Source organism: Acipenser ruthenus, chromosome 17 (assembly GCF_902713425.1).
Source record: "Acipenser ruthenus chromosome 17, fAciRut3.2 maternal haplotype, whole genome shotgun sequence".
Lineage (NCBI taxonomy): Eukaryota > Metazoa > Chordata > Actinopteri > Acipenseriformes > Acipenseridae > Acipenser > Acipenser ruthenus.
This window is the reverse complement of record NC_081205.1, coordinates 20643840-20659793: the sequence shown is the minus strand read 5'-3', so window position 1 is coordinate 20659793 and position 15954 is coordinate 20643840. Positions and strand designations below refer to the sequence as shown.

General features: G+C 38.2%; 1 protein-coding gene across 3 annotated transcripts in view; it reads left to right on the top strand.

The window, feature by feature from the left end:
* Positions 1-15954, top strand: part of yeats2 (YEATS domain containing 2) — a 52301-nt gene that overhangs the window by 16622 nt on the left and 19725 nt on the right. For all 3 annotated transcript variants that reach the window (XM_058990097.1, XM_058990098.1, XM_058990099.1), the window contains exons 12-17: positions 733-864; positions 1435-1538; positions 2475-2579; positions 7574-7756; positions 8769-9027; positions 13472-13633. In XM_058990097.1, the coding sequence (XP_058846080.1) occupies positions 733-864; positions 1435-1538; positions 2475-2579; positions 7574-7756; positions 8769-9027; positions 13472-13633 (945 nt within the window). The remainder of the gene's footprint in view (positions 1-732; positions 865-1434; positions 1539-2474; positions 2580-7573; positions 7757-8768; positions 9028-13471; positions 13634-15954) is intronic.

Below are 15954 nucleotides of genomic sequence, written 5' to 3'. Positions count from 1 at the left end.
TCTAAACAGGTGTGTCTTAAGGAGGCGGTGGAAGGCAGTGAGAGACGGAGCAGTCCTGAAGTTCTCCGGTAGTTGGTTCCACCACAGAGGGGCTGGGGAAGAGAAGGAGCGGGCACAGTAGGATGGACAGTGGAGGGAAGGCATTACCAGTCGGCCAGTAGAGGAGTAGCGGAGAGGGTGTAGGGAGACACGAGGGATTGGAGGTAGGAAGGGGGAGTGTGGTGAAGAGAGCGGTAGGCAAGTACAAGGTTCTTGAATTGAATGTGAGCAAAGATAGCTAGCCAGTGGAGAGTGTGAAGCAGAGAGGTAGAATGAGGTTTGCGAGGAGAAAACAAGACAAAGAGCAGAATTTTTAATGAGCTGAATGGGGCAGATAGCCAAAGCAGGGAGACCAGAAGGCTACGTGGTAATGGTAATGTCTGAAATGAAAAATAAAGGGAATATCCAGTGATACATACACACCTGCACCAAATGTGCTTGGAGCAGTAAGAAAGGGATGAGAAATTTCAGATTTGAACCCCATTTCAATGGTTTGTTTCTGTGTACATTTGCACAATTTGTATTTCCCTCTAAACTTTTCTGTTGCACAGCTGCACTACCAGGAATACAAATCTCCATGTTTATTTAATCACATGTGTAATGTATTTGTAATTCCTTGTCCTGATCTCTTGAGTAGCCAGCATACAGCTTGAAGATATTTAACACTGCTATTTATTTCATTATTTTTTACAGGCTCTCCGATCTCAACTCCTAGCCATTCCCCCCTGCCCCGCACCTCTACCTCAACTCCAGTGCACATGAAACACAGCTCCTCTGTGATCAATAACCCCTATATCATTGTGGACAAACCCGGGCAGATGATTGGTACGGCAACATCAATTGCAGTTAAATAGTGATCCCTTCAGTTTTACACCCTTGAAACACAGGGCGGGGCTTTTATTGCTCCTTGTACAGCACTCAGTCTCCTTACTAAATATCTTGGCACCACTGAATAGATAATCTTCTCCTCTTTTAATATAAGCAAAGTAATTTAAGAAAATGACATATTACAAATATTCATTCCTCCAAATGTTACTAAATTACAAGACATGTGTTCTGAATGCTGTCTTGGCAGTTGTCATTTCTGAGAAAATGAAGAAAAACCATCCTGCATTGGTAGTAAATGGATAATATTTTGGGGAACAACACCATTTGTGAGATGGTCTTCATTAAATTAGAAAGAGGAGATGGTTATTCAGAGATGGTGAGGTAAAAGAGCAACACAAGCCCCATACCCAATTGTTCTCTTCCAAGGCTGGTCTTCCAATACTTTGCAAAAAGTCAATGTTGAAAACCTGACCTTGATTTACAGTGTTAAAACAGTTGAAGAGTTAGGGGCTTCACTGTCTTCTGACTAAATTAATTCACGATTTGTTTGAATGTTTTTTGAACCAGGAAGTCCAACTGGCAAACAGTCAAGTATTTCTCAAGCCTCCCAAGGAGCCAAATCACCAGCACCAAAGATCCACGGAAGCAGTTTTATATCCTCTGCTGTGAAGGTAGGTCTCCCTTCCCAACCATGGGACTTTTCTGTAGATGGGTTTGTACACCATTATTCAATTTTGTGTTGGCAGCTGTTGCATTATATCGGGACACCACTAGAGACAGCAACATGTTTATATTTCATACAGTTATACAAAGCCTTGCATCTTCTCACGCGTTGTTTTGGAAATGTTTCTTGCAGTGTTTTATGAAACCAGAAACATTGATAGTGCATAGGGAGAAATTATGCAGACAGTTAAATTGTTCAGCACATTTGAATAAACTTTGCATAGGGCATGCATTGGACTCATAGTAACGTAAAATATGCATTGATGTCGTAAGAAACCAGTTAAGGCAGTTATGTATACAGATTCAGGCAGTGTAATCTGACATTATGGCAGCAAATGTCATATTTTGTATTGCTATTACCAACAAAAGAGCCAAGATCCTGGGCAGGCTTAAAACCTAGACATAAATCATTTTCAAAGAACTTGGTATCGGTGCAAGATGACAAGGGAGTGGGTGAAGGGCCTGGGCTTAGACTGGGGCTCAATTTCAGACTGACATTTTTTATTTGTTCTGATAAAGCTGTCTTCTAATCTTAAATCTTCCTCTCTCACTTTTCTAAAGGCTCAGATAAAAGGAGAGCTAATACATTGCTTTAGTGTCTTGGCAGAATTGCTGCTTGGCTTGAATTATTGGGCATAATTCATTTTTTCTGTTAAATGTATATACATGTCTCTGTGCAAAATTGACTCACCCTCTTGTTGCATAGTTTTATAGTATTTTTTTATTTTTATCAACACATGTAAAAATAAATAAATAAATAAAAATTCTATGCAAATCTCTCTAGTGTGCTGTACTGATTTAGTGATGTGTTCTCCAGAATACATTTTGTGTGTAAATAATTTGAAAGTGTAAAGCTAGACAATAATGTTTACTTTTATTGACAGGAAGAATCTCTGTTTGCAGCCATGCCCCCCCTCTGCCCTATTGGAAGCCAGGCCAAGGTGCAGAGCCCCAAGCCTGTCTCTGGTGGACTTGGTGCCTTCACAAAGGTAAGCTGGTCTATATCAGCACTGGGGGTTTTGTGTGGAGTGTTTATCAACCCAACTACAGAAATAGATTGGGTGGCTTATTTTTGTTTTATGAAATGTCTTTGTATCGGGTACATTTTTAAAAGATTACAATAGGACCTCAAAATTATGAACTGATCAGTCAGCCGAACTCACCGATTGAAACCAGGAATTGGATCTCCTGGCAACTGTAAAAACATGAAAATCCCATGCCAGGTATTTTACCAGTTTAATACAGCTCTCCATGCTTATTTTTATTTTGTTATTATTAAGCATCCCTGTAGGACGCCACCGTTTTATACTTCAGCTGCTAATATCTCATAAACTATTTCATATGCTGACTTCATATTATCAGTGTAATGAAAACTATTTGGAGAAAATCTAGCTACATCCTTCACTTTGCACTTTTACTTAAGAAGGGTGTCATAATAGGGGTGCCTTTTTTCTGGATGAAAAAGACCAGAAGCTTTGAGATATCAGACACCTTGTTAGTGGCTTCATATTTTCACTGTTATTTAAACCAGGGCTTTATAAAATGAAGTTTGAAGTTTGGACAAGAAAGACTGGACCAAAACAAAATTAAGTCAAAACTTATAGTAGATAAATTAGGCATGCAGTCCATGGCCCGATAGGCATTTTGATTGGTGGAGTGATCCTTAGGATTTATCATTTTAAATAATACTAGATGAACCTGTAACTAAAATTAACTATGAGGCTCAACCTAACCTAATATTCTTAAATAGATATTATTGAATTAATAATTCCTGGAGAGTTCCATACTTATACTAATTCAACATGTCCGCAAGATTATTAGGTAACTGTTGGAATTGTTCTTGAAGGATAAAGAATAGTTGGAGTGAAGACTTTATATAGTATGTAATGGTAATTTAAAAAAAAAAAAAAAAAAAAAAAAAGTTTGTAAATATATTATGACACAAATGATTTTAAAATACACGACAAATGTTTTGTCTTTCTCTCTTTTAAAACTTCACTTGATTAGGCCCATTGAAAACAAAACAAAAAAAAAACAGTTGCCCAATGCAGCACCATTCCATCAATCTTACAAACTCGTTTGAAGGTTTCTTTTCCAAGGTCTTTTGCAGCATCAGTATGAACAAGTTCCCCCACTCTCTTGTTACTGCCAGGTGTTTTGATGCACACTGTGTTCTTCAGGGAATTGGCCTACCATAAGCATAGTAGCTTCAGGGTTTGCCTAAGTTCTGGCCTAGTTTTTCTATTTCAGTCGAGGTTGATTAACAGTGGAAGGCTGCTTTTTTGGACAGGAAGAAGTAGCTTTGATGTCCGTGTCCCCAAAGATAGGGAAGATTGTCGTTTGTGGTATTAATAAATAATATATCTTAACCCCTTCCTTCTCAGAAAGCCAGCCACTAAAATACTAAGAAATATTAAAAGCAACGTAAATTCAATGACAGTCTCTTTCATCAAAATTCAGTATTATTCAGTGTTTAATAGTTATGGACACTAAATATATTAAGTGTAAAAAAACCTTTTTGGGATACATTGCATTTGCCTTTGCCTTTTTGAGTAACATTCATTAGCAACAAACTGATTGTCCCAGGACAGCCCCTTAAAACGTAGTCACTTTAATATGCTTTCAAGGCTCAAGCCCCACACTTGGTTATTAAATGTAATACAAAAAGTGAAGGAGTACTAGGCAGAAGCAGTTTAAAGTGTTGATGATGCTCTATGTGTAATTAGAGGTAAGAAATACATTTGAATATCTTGTTTGACACACCTTTCACAACAGTATAGTATTATAGGTCCACCCTTTTCATGTTGTAATTTGTACATGCATTTTTAGTTCAACACATTTTTCCTTTAATCCACACTGCTGTTTTTTTTTTAAGGTTCCCTGCATTGTAGCAGATGACTTTTCAATTTTTTTTTTTTTTTAAGCACTGTGTTATTAATAGCAAGCGAGATTCTATCTTTGGTAGCTTTATGAGTTGCCTGTCTGAAAGGTGTTTAAGCAGGACAACTGAAATGATGTACTCTGAATAATACTTCAAGAAATCCAGAAATTGACTTTTTAGCTCAGATTTTTCCATTGAAAGAGAAATCTCCCTATATTATTTATGAATTGATTATTGAAGGATACAGCATGATCAGTATTCATTTGGGGGCATTTTGTACACTTGTATTAAAGATCCATTATAATTTAGATTAAGAATAATTATAAATGTAAATCATATCTGTTTTCAATTGCAAATCATATCTTAAATGCGTAATAGCTATTGTTTAATACCATTAAATGTGTAATGGTATGTTGTGCCATTGAGCTGTCACGCTGCAAGCAAAGAGACGTTGCAGTGCAATAGCAACCCGGAAGGCTCCATAGAAAAGTCAGAGGCAAGATTTTTTCAACTGAGTTCCCTTCTCAGAAATTTTGGGTATGATCTTCGACTCAAATCTTTCTTTTGAGACACACATCAGGAGTATTACATACATTTATTTTTACCATTTAAGAAATGTTGCCAAATTGTAAAGTATTCTTTCCCATTCAGATACTGAGAGATTGATACATGCTTTTGTATCTTCTAGAACTGATTATTGTAATGTAGGGCAGCAGTGTGGAGTAGTGGTTAGGGCTCTGGACTCTTGACCGGAGGGTTGTGGGTTCAATCCCCAGTGGGGGACACTGCTGTTGTACCCTTGAGCAAGGTACTTTACCTATATGTTATATCTCGACTGCAACTTATACAAAACGCTGCAGCTAGAATTTTAACCGGGACTAAGAGACGAGATCACATAACTCCTGTGCTAGCATCTCTGCACTGATTCAGGATAGATTTTAAGGTGTTGCTTTCAACTTTATAAGGCATTAAATGGCCTTGCACCATCTTATTTAAATGATCTTTTTATACCATATATTCCTAGACACCCACTCAGATCACAGAATACTAGGTTGCTTACTGTCCCACAAATTTAAAAATAACACAGGTGATAGAACATTCAGTTATAGTGCCACAAAGCTCTGGAATGATCTGCCTAGTTCTGTAAGGAAAGCACCAGATTTTATAATGAAGCATTTTTATGCTAAAATGACGTTCCTTTTATTCTCTGCCTTGTTTTACTGTTCTATGAGTTTCTTTAGTTTTTATTGCTTTTCTTGTATTCTTTTATTAATATTTGTCAATGTTTTTATTCACGTGTAGTGCTTTGCGGCAATTTTTTATTGTGAAAGGCACTATATTAAAAATAAAGATTCTTATTATAAATCAGTGTTAAGCCCTGATTCAGATTTTAAAATGTTTTCGCTGCACAAGGTCCAATAAATAATGTAATTATAGACTATTATACCCTATGGGGCAGGCCACTGTTTTCACCTCTTACAACTGTAGGGGCTCTGAAACCAACTCATTTTGCCTAGTTTAACATCCTCTCGAATGCTCAAATTCTGCCAGTGGGGTACAGATTGTATTATACACATATTAAAATCTGGACTACATTGCAGTGTCATTTTTCAGTAGATTTGTGGGAAGGAGAAGACACGTGGCAGCACGCAAGAACTCATTAGTGGCTGTGTTTGTTTAAACAAACTGAAAACACATATCAATATAGGAAAAATATGTGTAGTTAAGGTAAATACAGCAAAATTAGCTCATTCTATAGGTTGATGCAAAATCTTTGGCCATAGCTGTACATAACACGTCCCCTTTAAGCACTTAGCACTACAGTGCTGTAAGCAGTTTAATGTAGTTAAATATGCAGCACAAAATGTGCTATGTTTACAGTACACATGTCTGATCAGCTGAAGCATCTGGTAATTTTAACCTAACAGATGAGGATGGTTAACACAAGCAACATTAGCTGTGGCAATAACTTTCATCATTTCATCATTGCATTATATATGCAATTGTCCCAGTTTGTGATTGAATCACTTTTGCAGTTGAAGACATGAGTCATTATTATCAGAGAGAGTCCGACAAGCAACCAGACTAATCCCAGGTCCTAGAATATGGAATGGACTAACTACAGTAGTCATGTTGTTGATCAACCAGCTACTAGGAAACGGACAGGTGTAGGTTGGCCGAAAGGCCTCCTCTTGTTTGTACATTTTCATATGTTCACATGTAACACTTTTGTGGAGCGAGCCAGTGCTGCTTTTTATTAACTTGTACCCCTCCCTCTCCTACTCTCAGCACATCTCTACTCTGGCACATTCCTGTCGCTTTTTCCTCCACTGGCTCTATCGCTGCTCACATCCAATTCAAAACTCTTGTATTCGCCTGTTGCTGTCTTGACCTTTCTGCTCCCTCCAATCTCCAGACTATTATTTCTCCCTACACCCCCTCTCGCCCTCTCCGCTCCTCCACCACCTGGCAGATTAGCTGTACCCCCCCCCCCCCCCCCCCCCGCTCCCCCAGCGCCTGCTCCTTCTTCACCCGCTTCCAGCGCCTGCTCCTTCTTCACCCTTGCCCCTCAGTGGTGGAACTGACACTTCTTCAAGGCACACCTGTTTAGACAGCATCTGTAAACCTCACTACTCTTGACTATACTGGACTATATGGCACCCAACTGTATCAGTACTTGCATCAGCTTGTACTTGCACAACTGCTCCACACTTTGCTGTATTCTACTACTGCTCTCAATTATAATAATATTTTCTGTAACTTGTACTTTATTTTACTCCTAAAGGTAACAGTATTCACATTTTTTGTAATTGCTCTTATTTGAAGTCATTCTTGTCTATTTATTGTATTTACTACTTGCTCTTAATGGAATTTACTGTTTTATAAGCAATTACTTATAGCTCTCAAACATAATTTACTTTATTTTCTCCTCCTATGTGATATTTTGTAATTTTTGTAACAACTGTAAGTCGCCATGGATAAAGGCATCTGCTAAGATAATAATATTAATGAGGGCACCAAGAAACAGTGTTTCTGCACAGTAATGTAAAATGATTGTTGGTGTGTCACTGTAGCATTTAGTCATTTCTCTTCCTAAACCAGGTCATTGTAAAGCAGGAACCTGGAGAGGCACCCCAACAGCAGCAGCAGCAGCAGATGATGGTTTCCACGGCAACCTTGCAGCAGACTGCACAGCAGTTTGTCACAGTGAAGGGAGGCCACATGATTGCTCTGTCGCCCCAGAAACAAGCCAGCACTGTAGGAACCGGGACCACACAGAGCAAGGTATGGACACATCAATACATGCACACACACACGCTGAACTATACTACACTGCTCGCCCTTTATAATGCTTTATAATAGTTGTGAACCATAGAGATCTGTGTTATTTGCGTTCTGCCTCATAACGAGAATACATTTGTTAGTTGAAATGGAATTATGACTGGTTCTGCAGTATAAAGGGCCCCAGTTTAAAGGTGGTGCACTGTAGTTTAATTACTTACGGTTTTGTTTTTTCTTTTTAGAACAATGCAAAGCAGATATACAGCTATGACCAAAAGTTTTGCATCACCCAGTAGAATGAACAAATTTTGCTTTTTAAAGTTGAATTAAACCTTCTGAATAATGTTAATTTAACATATTGAATTACGTACGTCTTTGTAGTTTTCCATATACTTAACGTAAAACTGACAACAATTGAAAAACATGATATTTCAAAATCTAACTTTTATACTGTACTACTATTATGGTTTCAGGTAGACGATACCATTTTGTATTTTCTTTGATTTCATGATATTAAATAAGATATTTTGGTTTCTATACTGCTCTTCTGTAATGTATATTTGTACTTTTAATGGGACTATAAGATTTTGTTTCAGTCCCCACCAGGGGACATTAGATATAAAGAGAGTTAGGGGTAGGATACATACAGTATGTGTAAGGGTCTACTCTATTCAGTTGATCTAAATGATGGCAGATGCAGAATGCCACCCTTGAGTCATTAAAATGGAACCCTTCCTGACGTCATACATACTATGACTTTTAGAAATCCGCTATAAAGAGACTCACTTGCACTGTTAGAGGTTTGATATGCTTCCAACTCAATAATTAAGACCAGCTCGCATTTAAAAAAAAAAAAACTGAAGATTTTTTTCTCTGTTTTAGCAGATTTAATTTATACAGAAACTTGATCTTAAACATTTGCGCAATGCCGGTAACCAACTGGATTGTCGAGTGCAGATTGAACCAATCACAAAAACTTTACATTTCAGTGGACCACTTGCTCTGTTGTTCGCAGGTTGTGGGAATTCCTATGGGCTCTACCTTGCAGTCAGCCATCAAACAGACTATGCCTATTAGTGGTGGTCAGATCCTTGTAGCCAAACCCAACTCTTCGGCCAACAAGGTGATCGGGCAGAAACAGGTGATCGCACAGGGAGTGGCCAAGGCTATAGTGAGTGCAGCGAGCGCAACAGTGATGGCCCAGTCAGTGCACACTGTCACCAAGGCCCAGATTTCCTCCTCGGGGGCCCCTAAGACTGGAGCGCAAGGCTCAGGTAACATATCATTACAATTTATATACCTATATATTGTTTAGTAGTTGTTTGTTTGTTTGTTTGTTTGTTTGTTTATTGTAAAACCAGGGATTGGATCAGTTGAGATTGCAGCCTCATTTGGGAACACATCTAGTATGCTGATTTCCTTAAACATTGATTGATTTTGTGGTACCAAAGCGAATAGGTCCCCCAAATGAATATTGGTTGTTTATATGTTATATTATGATACTGACCGCTGAAATAGTGCCCTCTCTTCTCCCTCTTCCCTAATCTGATTTTGGCAACCATGGAAGCATTCAACCACATAACATTTGGGGAGCCTGCACAGTAGATACCACTTCTCATTTTCAAGGGGTTAATGCATCTGGAATTTATATCAGTATTGAACTTCATGGAGTCTGCTTATATTAAATCAAATGATTAATGTTTTGTTTTTAAATGCAGACAATATGGAAAAGCTGGTTGGTTCAATTCAGCATTGTTTGTTGTGCTTCTAATTCATAAAAGCAGGCTTGTTGGTAATAAAAAGCACAGTGGGTGTCAGATGAAATGACATCAGGTAGTGTTAATCTGGAGTGACTGAATGGGCTTTTATCTGTATCGTTTGGACAATCTTCTATTGTATTCAAATTTGATATAAGATGAGGAGATTTTGATTTCTTTGTGACAAAGTTTGTTGTTATAAAATGTTACAAATAATAATAATAATATCTGCCTAGACCTTCAAATTACAGTTACAAATTACTTGAATACAGTTGTACCTACTGACAGTATTTTATTACTTTGAAAAAATGTGACTGATTACAGTTACAAATAGTTACTTTTCATGCACAGTTTACATTTTACAGGGTTGGTCAGGCTGCAGCTGGAAATATTCTTTGAAGATCCAGCTATCAAACCCACTCGCTCCCTCCTCTGATTCTATTTCTAGTAAGATGATATAAAAATAAAAATTACGTGTTATGAATTAGCTGTAGTCTTTTTTTAAAAAACGTACTACGTTATTTTTTCACATAAAATGTAATGCGTTACCACGTTTAGTTGCCTAACTGAAAAAGGAACCATTACAGATATGTTACTCAAAATGTAATCGGAATAAAGTAAAGTGTTAAATGTAAGGAGATACTTTATGGTGGATTGCATGATACTGATAGCTTAAATTTAGTATTTATATCTGAAGTGGGGTGGGTGTTACAAACATATCAAACGTACAGTTCTGTACAGTAATAAGGTTGCTGCTGTTCAAATAATTAACATGCCTTTGATTCCTAATTATTTCTGTTAGAGATTGTGATACAGAAAGATTGGTACCGGATGAGCATTATCAAGTTTACCATTTTTCCAGGCTTGATAAGTGGGTGCTATTGGAGGTCATCTAGTCACAGTTCAGCTTGAGCTTTTTGGTTTGCAGCCCTTGAGGATGAAAGGGCTTTTTGAGGTCTTGGCTAGTAGCCATGGTATGTAACAACAGTGAGAAAATCAGACCAGTTTTCCCTCTAATGAATGCTCTCTCCTTTATACTGATTGGTTTTTTCATGCCAGTACAGTGATATAACCATGACAGTGCCCTAGAGCAGATTTAATCCTTATTTATTTATTTTTTAGTCAAATGGTGAGTTGAAGAGACACTGGTTTCAAAGCATTAAGTTATGGATATTGCCAGGACATTGATTAATCCCCTCTAAAGGTGTGCACAGTGATATGGATGCCATTTTCCCTTCAAAGAAGACCCCCATTTCTCTCTCTCTCTCTCTCTCTCTCTCTCTCTCTCTCTCTCTCTCTCTCTCTCTCTCTCTCTCTCTCTCTCTCTCTCTCTCTCTCTCTCTCTCTCTCTCTCTCAATCTGTTCTTGTTTTACTTTAACTTTAGTAAACTTTTATAAGGGTACTTCAATCCATCTGGTCCTTGGCTTGTTTTCAGGCAGCAAGCAAAAGCATCCGTATTAATAGAAGTCTAGCAGCAATGTGCCAACCTATCGCTTCTTAGTAACAGGGTGGAGACCCCCAGAACTAATTTCACATACAGATTACCATCTGGTAGCAGTGACATTACATTGTGTCCTGGGCTTGAATCCAACAAGAAACTTGGAAGATGAGGGCCTTCATATACTACATTCTTCATAGACTTTGAAAAAGGTCTCTCACAGAACCCTGCTTACCAAAGCTGATCAGTAACTCAGTGCAGTGGTTGTGTTTCTGTGCGCTCTGCTGTGAACTGAAATTGTGTCTCTCTGGGAGGTACAGATGGTATTGAAGCATATCTAAATGCATTTCTGTATTATCCCCGGCTGGGTATGTATATCCCTTGCTACAGGGATATTGTGGAGGCATCCGTCCCTACTGAAAGTTTTACACCAGGGAATAGCTTATCCAGTTGTTAGAAAGCTTGGTTATGGTATTCTTTAGTAATTGAGGGTACTAGAATCTTGTAAAAAAAATCTAACAAACATATTTAATATAAAGTATTGGCATCCTGCTTTAGTATGTCGTGTGTCCTTTTGCTTGTATTCTGGCTTGCATATTTCGTTCAGCTCAGACAGATTGGATACACAGAGCTTGGCTACAGCTTTCTTCTGATAAGTCCAAAGCAATTCTCTTGGATTGAGGTCTGGCGATTTTCTTCAAGAATTCCAGAGTTGACTTAGCCGTATGCTTTGGGACATTGTGGTGTTGGAAGATAAACTGGAGTTTAAAATAATAAACACTTCAGTGTGTTTGCTTCCCACTGTTGGGATTTAAATATTTCTGAACGTTTGGTTAAATTCTGAATTCTGAAAAATGTAAATCATTCTTGCAAATTAAATAAATCACAGAACAGGATGTTGAAAAAAGGTAAATAATTGCATTATTGGGCCTCATTTCTAGACATGATTTGTTTAATTTATAATCTATATATGTCAGAATTGTTTTTGTCTTCATTGAGATCAATATAACAACAAGATAGAATAACCATGTTTAACACAGAACTACATGAGTAGTAGGGATCGGTAAACAGTAGACTAGCCCCTGTGCCATTCCTGAATGCTTTTCGTTCTTTGTTAAAGTTATTAAAAAAAAAAAAAAATTATTGTACACAAACTAAACATGAAAGGTAGAACCAGTAACAACATAGTATGTGTTTTGAAGTGTGTCATACTTCCAATAAACTGCTTCAATGCTAATGTGGCTCTGCATTTTTTGCACCAGTGTTGGCAAGGCTTCTACAGATTTTTTCACTCAAAATATTTGCTGAACAGTAGCATTTCACAAGGGATGTGATAAGAGCATATGATTGAAAATGATAAACAAATAACACATTCACTTTTTTATAATGGTGATATATTTAAAATTTTAAAACATGGTTCTTTCAAGTTGCACATCTCTAAAAAAATGTCTGCCTGTGCCTTGCCTAACAAGTGCAAAAGCCATTCTATGTTCTGAGGTTGCTAGGCAGTCATGGAATGTATATAGGTACGATAGTGTCCCAGGTTATTATGGGGCATCCGCTGCATGGTCCACATTGTGGTCATAGGCTATGCTATGAAGTCTGCTTTTTATTGTTTTGGCCCACATGTGGACCTGCAGACCGCTTATTCAGTGGGAATGTTAAAAAGCAGGCTCACTGGTTTTACTGGATAGAGGCATCATCCTCATCACTTCTAATGTTTTGTGTAAATCCTGGCTTTATTGATGGTTCAGTACATACACTGCTTCTGGTATTAAAGGATTAAATGTTGGATTAGGACAAACTAGTGAAATTGAATTTAATTTAAAATAAACCTTTATTTAAAAAAAAAAACTAAAAAAAAAGCACTAGTGAGGGGAGGGCTAGTGTAGCTTTTCATTTTCAAATGATATCTTTTTTAGCATAATTGCACACATTTTATAAATGCTAAAAATATCTAAGTGTGTGTATTAGTGAGACAATGTAAAAATGTTAGAGATCTGGGCAAGGATTATATCTGATTTTGCAAAATAGTTTTTACATTAGAAACATATATATAGGGATATGATTTGAATATTCTTTTGGAATATACCAGAGCATAAGGATTGGTTTCCCAGCCAATCAGGGCTACAGGTTGATATCTCATTTAAAATATAACACTTAAACTGTCAAAGGTAATGTTGTGTTATTGTTCAGTGGACTGTCAAAGCAATATTAAACTGTTCCCAGCTGCTGCCTGTGCTGTATTCAGTCATTGGACAAATGTAATAGTCTTACAATTTAAAATCCATCATAGATTAAACAAAAACTAGTCCTTTATTAAATAAAGGGTTCTCAGTAAGAGAATGGGAGTTGGGTGGGTGGTTGGATAGCTGGCCCAATATCTCTGCTCGTTGATTTGAAATGAAATTAATTGATAAACAGTTTAGCACACATGCTATTCTGTTAGAAAGGAAACGTTGTGTTTTACACTTCAGAATTATTTTGTAATAACTTTTCTCTTGTCTTTTTCCCCCCTCTAGTTATGGCTACACTGCAGCTGCCAGCCAATAATCTTGCCAACCTGGCCAATTTGCCTCCAGGCACCAAACTATATCTGACAACCAACAGCAAGAATCCATCAGGCAAAGGGAAGCTGCTGCTGATACCCCAGGGAGCCATACTGCGGGCTTCAAACCCTTCAGGTAATACCAGTCAACAGTCCTTTCTGCCAATCAGAGGTCTGCGCCCCTTGATGTCGACCAATCGGATTACAAAACACCTTCAGCCAGTTATATTGCTGCTGCCACATTGCTTGTCTTGTAAACAACACAGGCAGACAAATATGACTTGTTATGGAACCGGTTCTGTAATCAATTTGATCTGTTTTTAAAATCAACTTAAAGCACTGTATGTAAAATGAATGTAGGGATGATAGTATTGTGAGCGAAAGTGCTCTATTTTGTAAGACTCTGACTGAATGTGCTATTCCAAAGACTGAGTCGGAAACAGAAATGGCGAACCAATAGGTGAGATTTTATTTACAAAGAAAACAAAAGTAGAGACAAAACTAAATATGAGCACCAAAATAAAAACTAACCCAGGTCTGGGCACTAACTCACTTTTCAAGCCCTGACTATTGATTAGGGAGTGGCTGATCCACACCCTAATAATAAAAAAGAACTGTATACACAAACATAATGCAATTAAATCCCATAAAGATTTACTTGAAGTCCACTGGTACATGCACCTTTTCTTTTCAGTCTTTTAAGTGTCCACACGTGGTGCACTTAGTCCAGTAAATAAAAAGAAACACAGCATCTCTTTCTTGTTCCTGGGTAATCACGTTGGCTTGTCAGCCTTTCCACCATTTGAGTATAGGAATATGTATTCCGGTTGTAGAGCTTGTACTCACAGCTTGTTGTAGCGTTGCAGGTAAGTTTACATCCAACTTCAGAGCCGTGTCTTCAGTATTACTGTTCCGTCCTTTGCGTTGGATTGCGTACACCCAAACGCGTCTTTTTTTTAAACAGCGCACCTCGCTGTATTCACGTATTTCATCGTCCTTTGAAGACTGTCCCTTACAGCCTCTGCTCGCTGTATAACTGTATAACCGTACCACCGTATCACCGTTTAGTTTCGTACTAACAATATTTTCCACTCTTTGGCCCCCACAGGCACGTCCTGCTAGGATTTTCTTTATAATGTGTAAAAACAATCCAACACACAGGTCTCACTGCCGTACCACCACCCCCCTTGCTACAAAACACTCCCCTTTTATTTACCCAGAATCCCGCCGTTACAGAGCCCCTGAGTTCCAGGAACTAGGGGAATTGTAGTCTTTTAAGCGGCAGCCATTTTAAAACAAACGAAAAGGAAATCTTGTGACCAACAGTACAGTTATCGCTGTTCTTTAAATAGAAATCCCTACTATTTCTATCGGGACTAACCCCCGATAACCCACTATTTATCACATATCCTTTTCCCCAGCTCAAACCTACTGGTTGGAGCGGTTTCATCACCCTTGCTATATACCCTGGACAAACCATCTGCATTTGCATTCTTTAACCCACTTCTGTGTTCTATCTTATATTTGTATGGTTGTAATGCCAGGAACCACCTTGTCACTTTCGCATTTTTCTCTTTATTTTCCTTCATCCATTTTAACGGTGAATGGTCCGTCACTAGAGTAAATTCTCTACCGAGCAAATAATACCTTAGTGTTTCTATAGCCCAACGTACTGCCAAACATTCCTTTTCCACCACGGCATACCTTTTCTCTCTAGGTAATAACTTGCGGCTTAAATACATAACCGGGTGTTCTTCTCCGTCCACTGTTTGTGACAGCACCGCCCCCAACCCTACTTCCGATGCATCCGTCTGTACAATAAAAGGTTTTGTGAAATCTGGAACTTTTAACACAGGACCACTACACAACAGTTCCTTCACCCGATTAAAAGATTTTTCTGTCTCCCCAGTCCACTTTACCTTATTTGGTGCGGACTTCTTAATTAAGTCTGTCAGTGGAGCTGTGATGGATGAAAAGTCCTGTACGAACCGGCGGTAATATCCAGCTAAGCCTAGAAATGCCCTAACCTGTTTTTTATTTTGCGGAACTGGCCATTCTTTGATAGCTTCCACCTTGCTAACTTGTGGTTTTACTGTACCCCCACCCACAATATACCCCAAATATTTGGCCTCAGACAAACCAAAAAAACATTTATCTGGGTTAGCTGTTAGTGCAGCTTCTCTGAGACTTTGTACAACTGCTTGTACCCTAGCCAAATGTTCCTCCCATGTCTCTGAGAAAATCACAATATCATCTATGTATGCTGATGCATACTCTACATGGGGCCTCAGTATTTTGTCCATTAATCTTTGGAACGATGCGGGAGCTCCATGTAGGCCAAAGGGCATTACTTTATATTGGAACAGACCCCGGGGCGTTGAAAATGCAGTTTTCTCCTTAGACTCCTGGCTTAATGGAATTTGCCAATAACCTTTAGTTAAGTCTAATGTCGTTAGA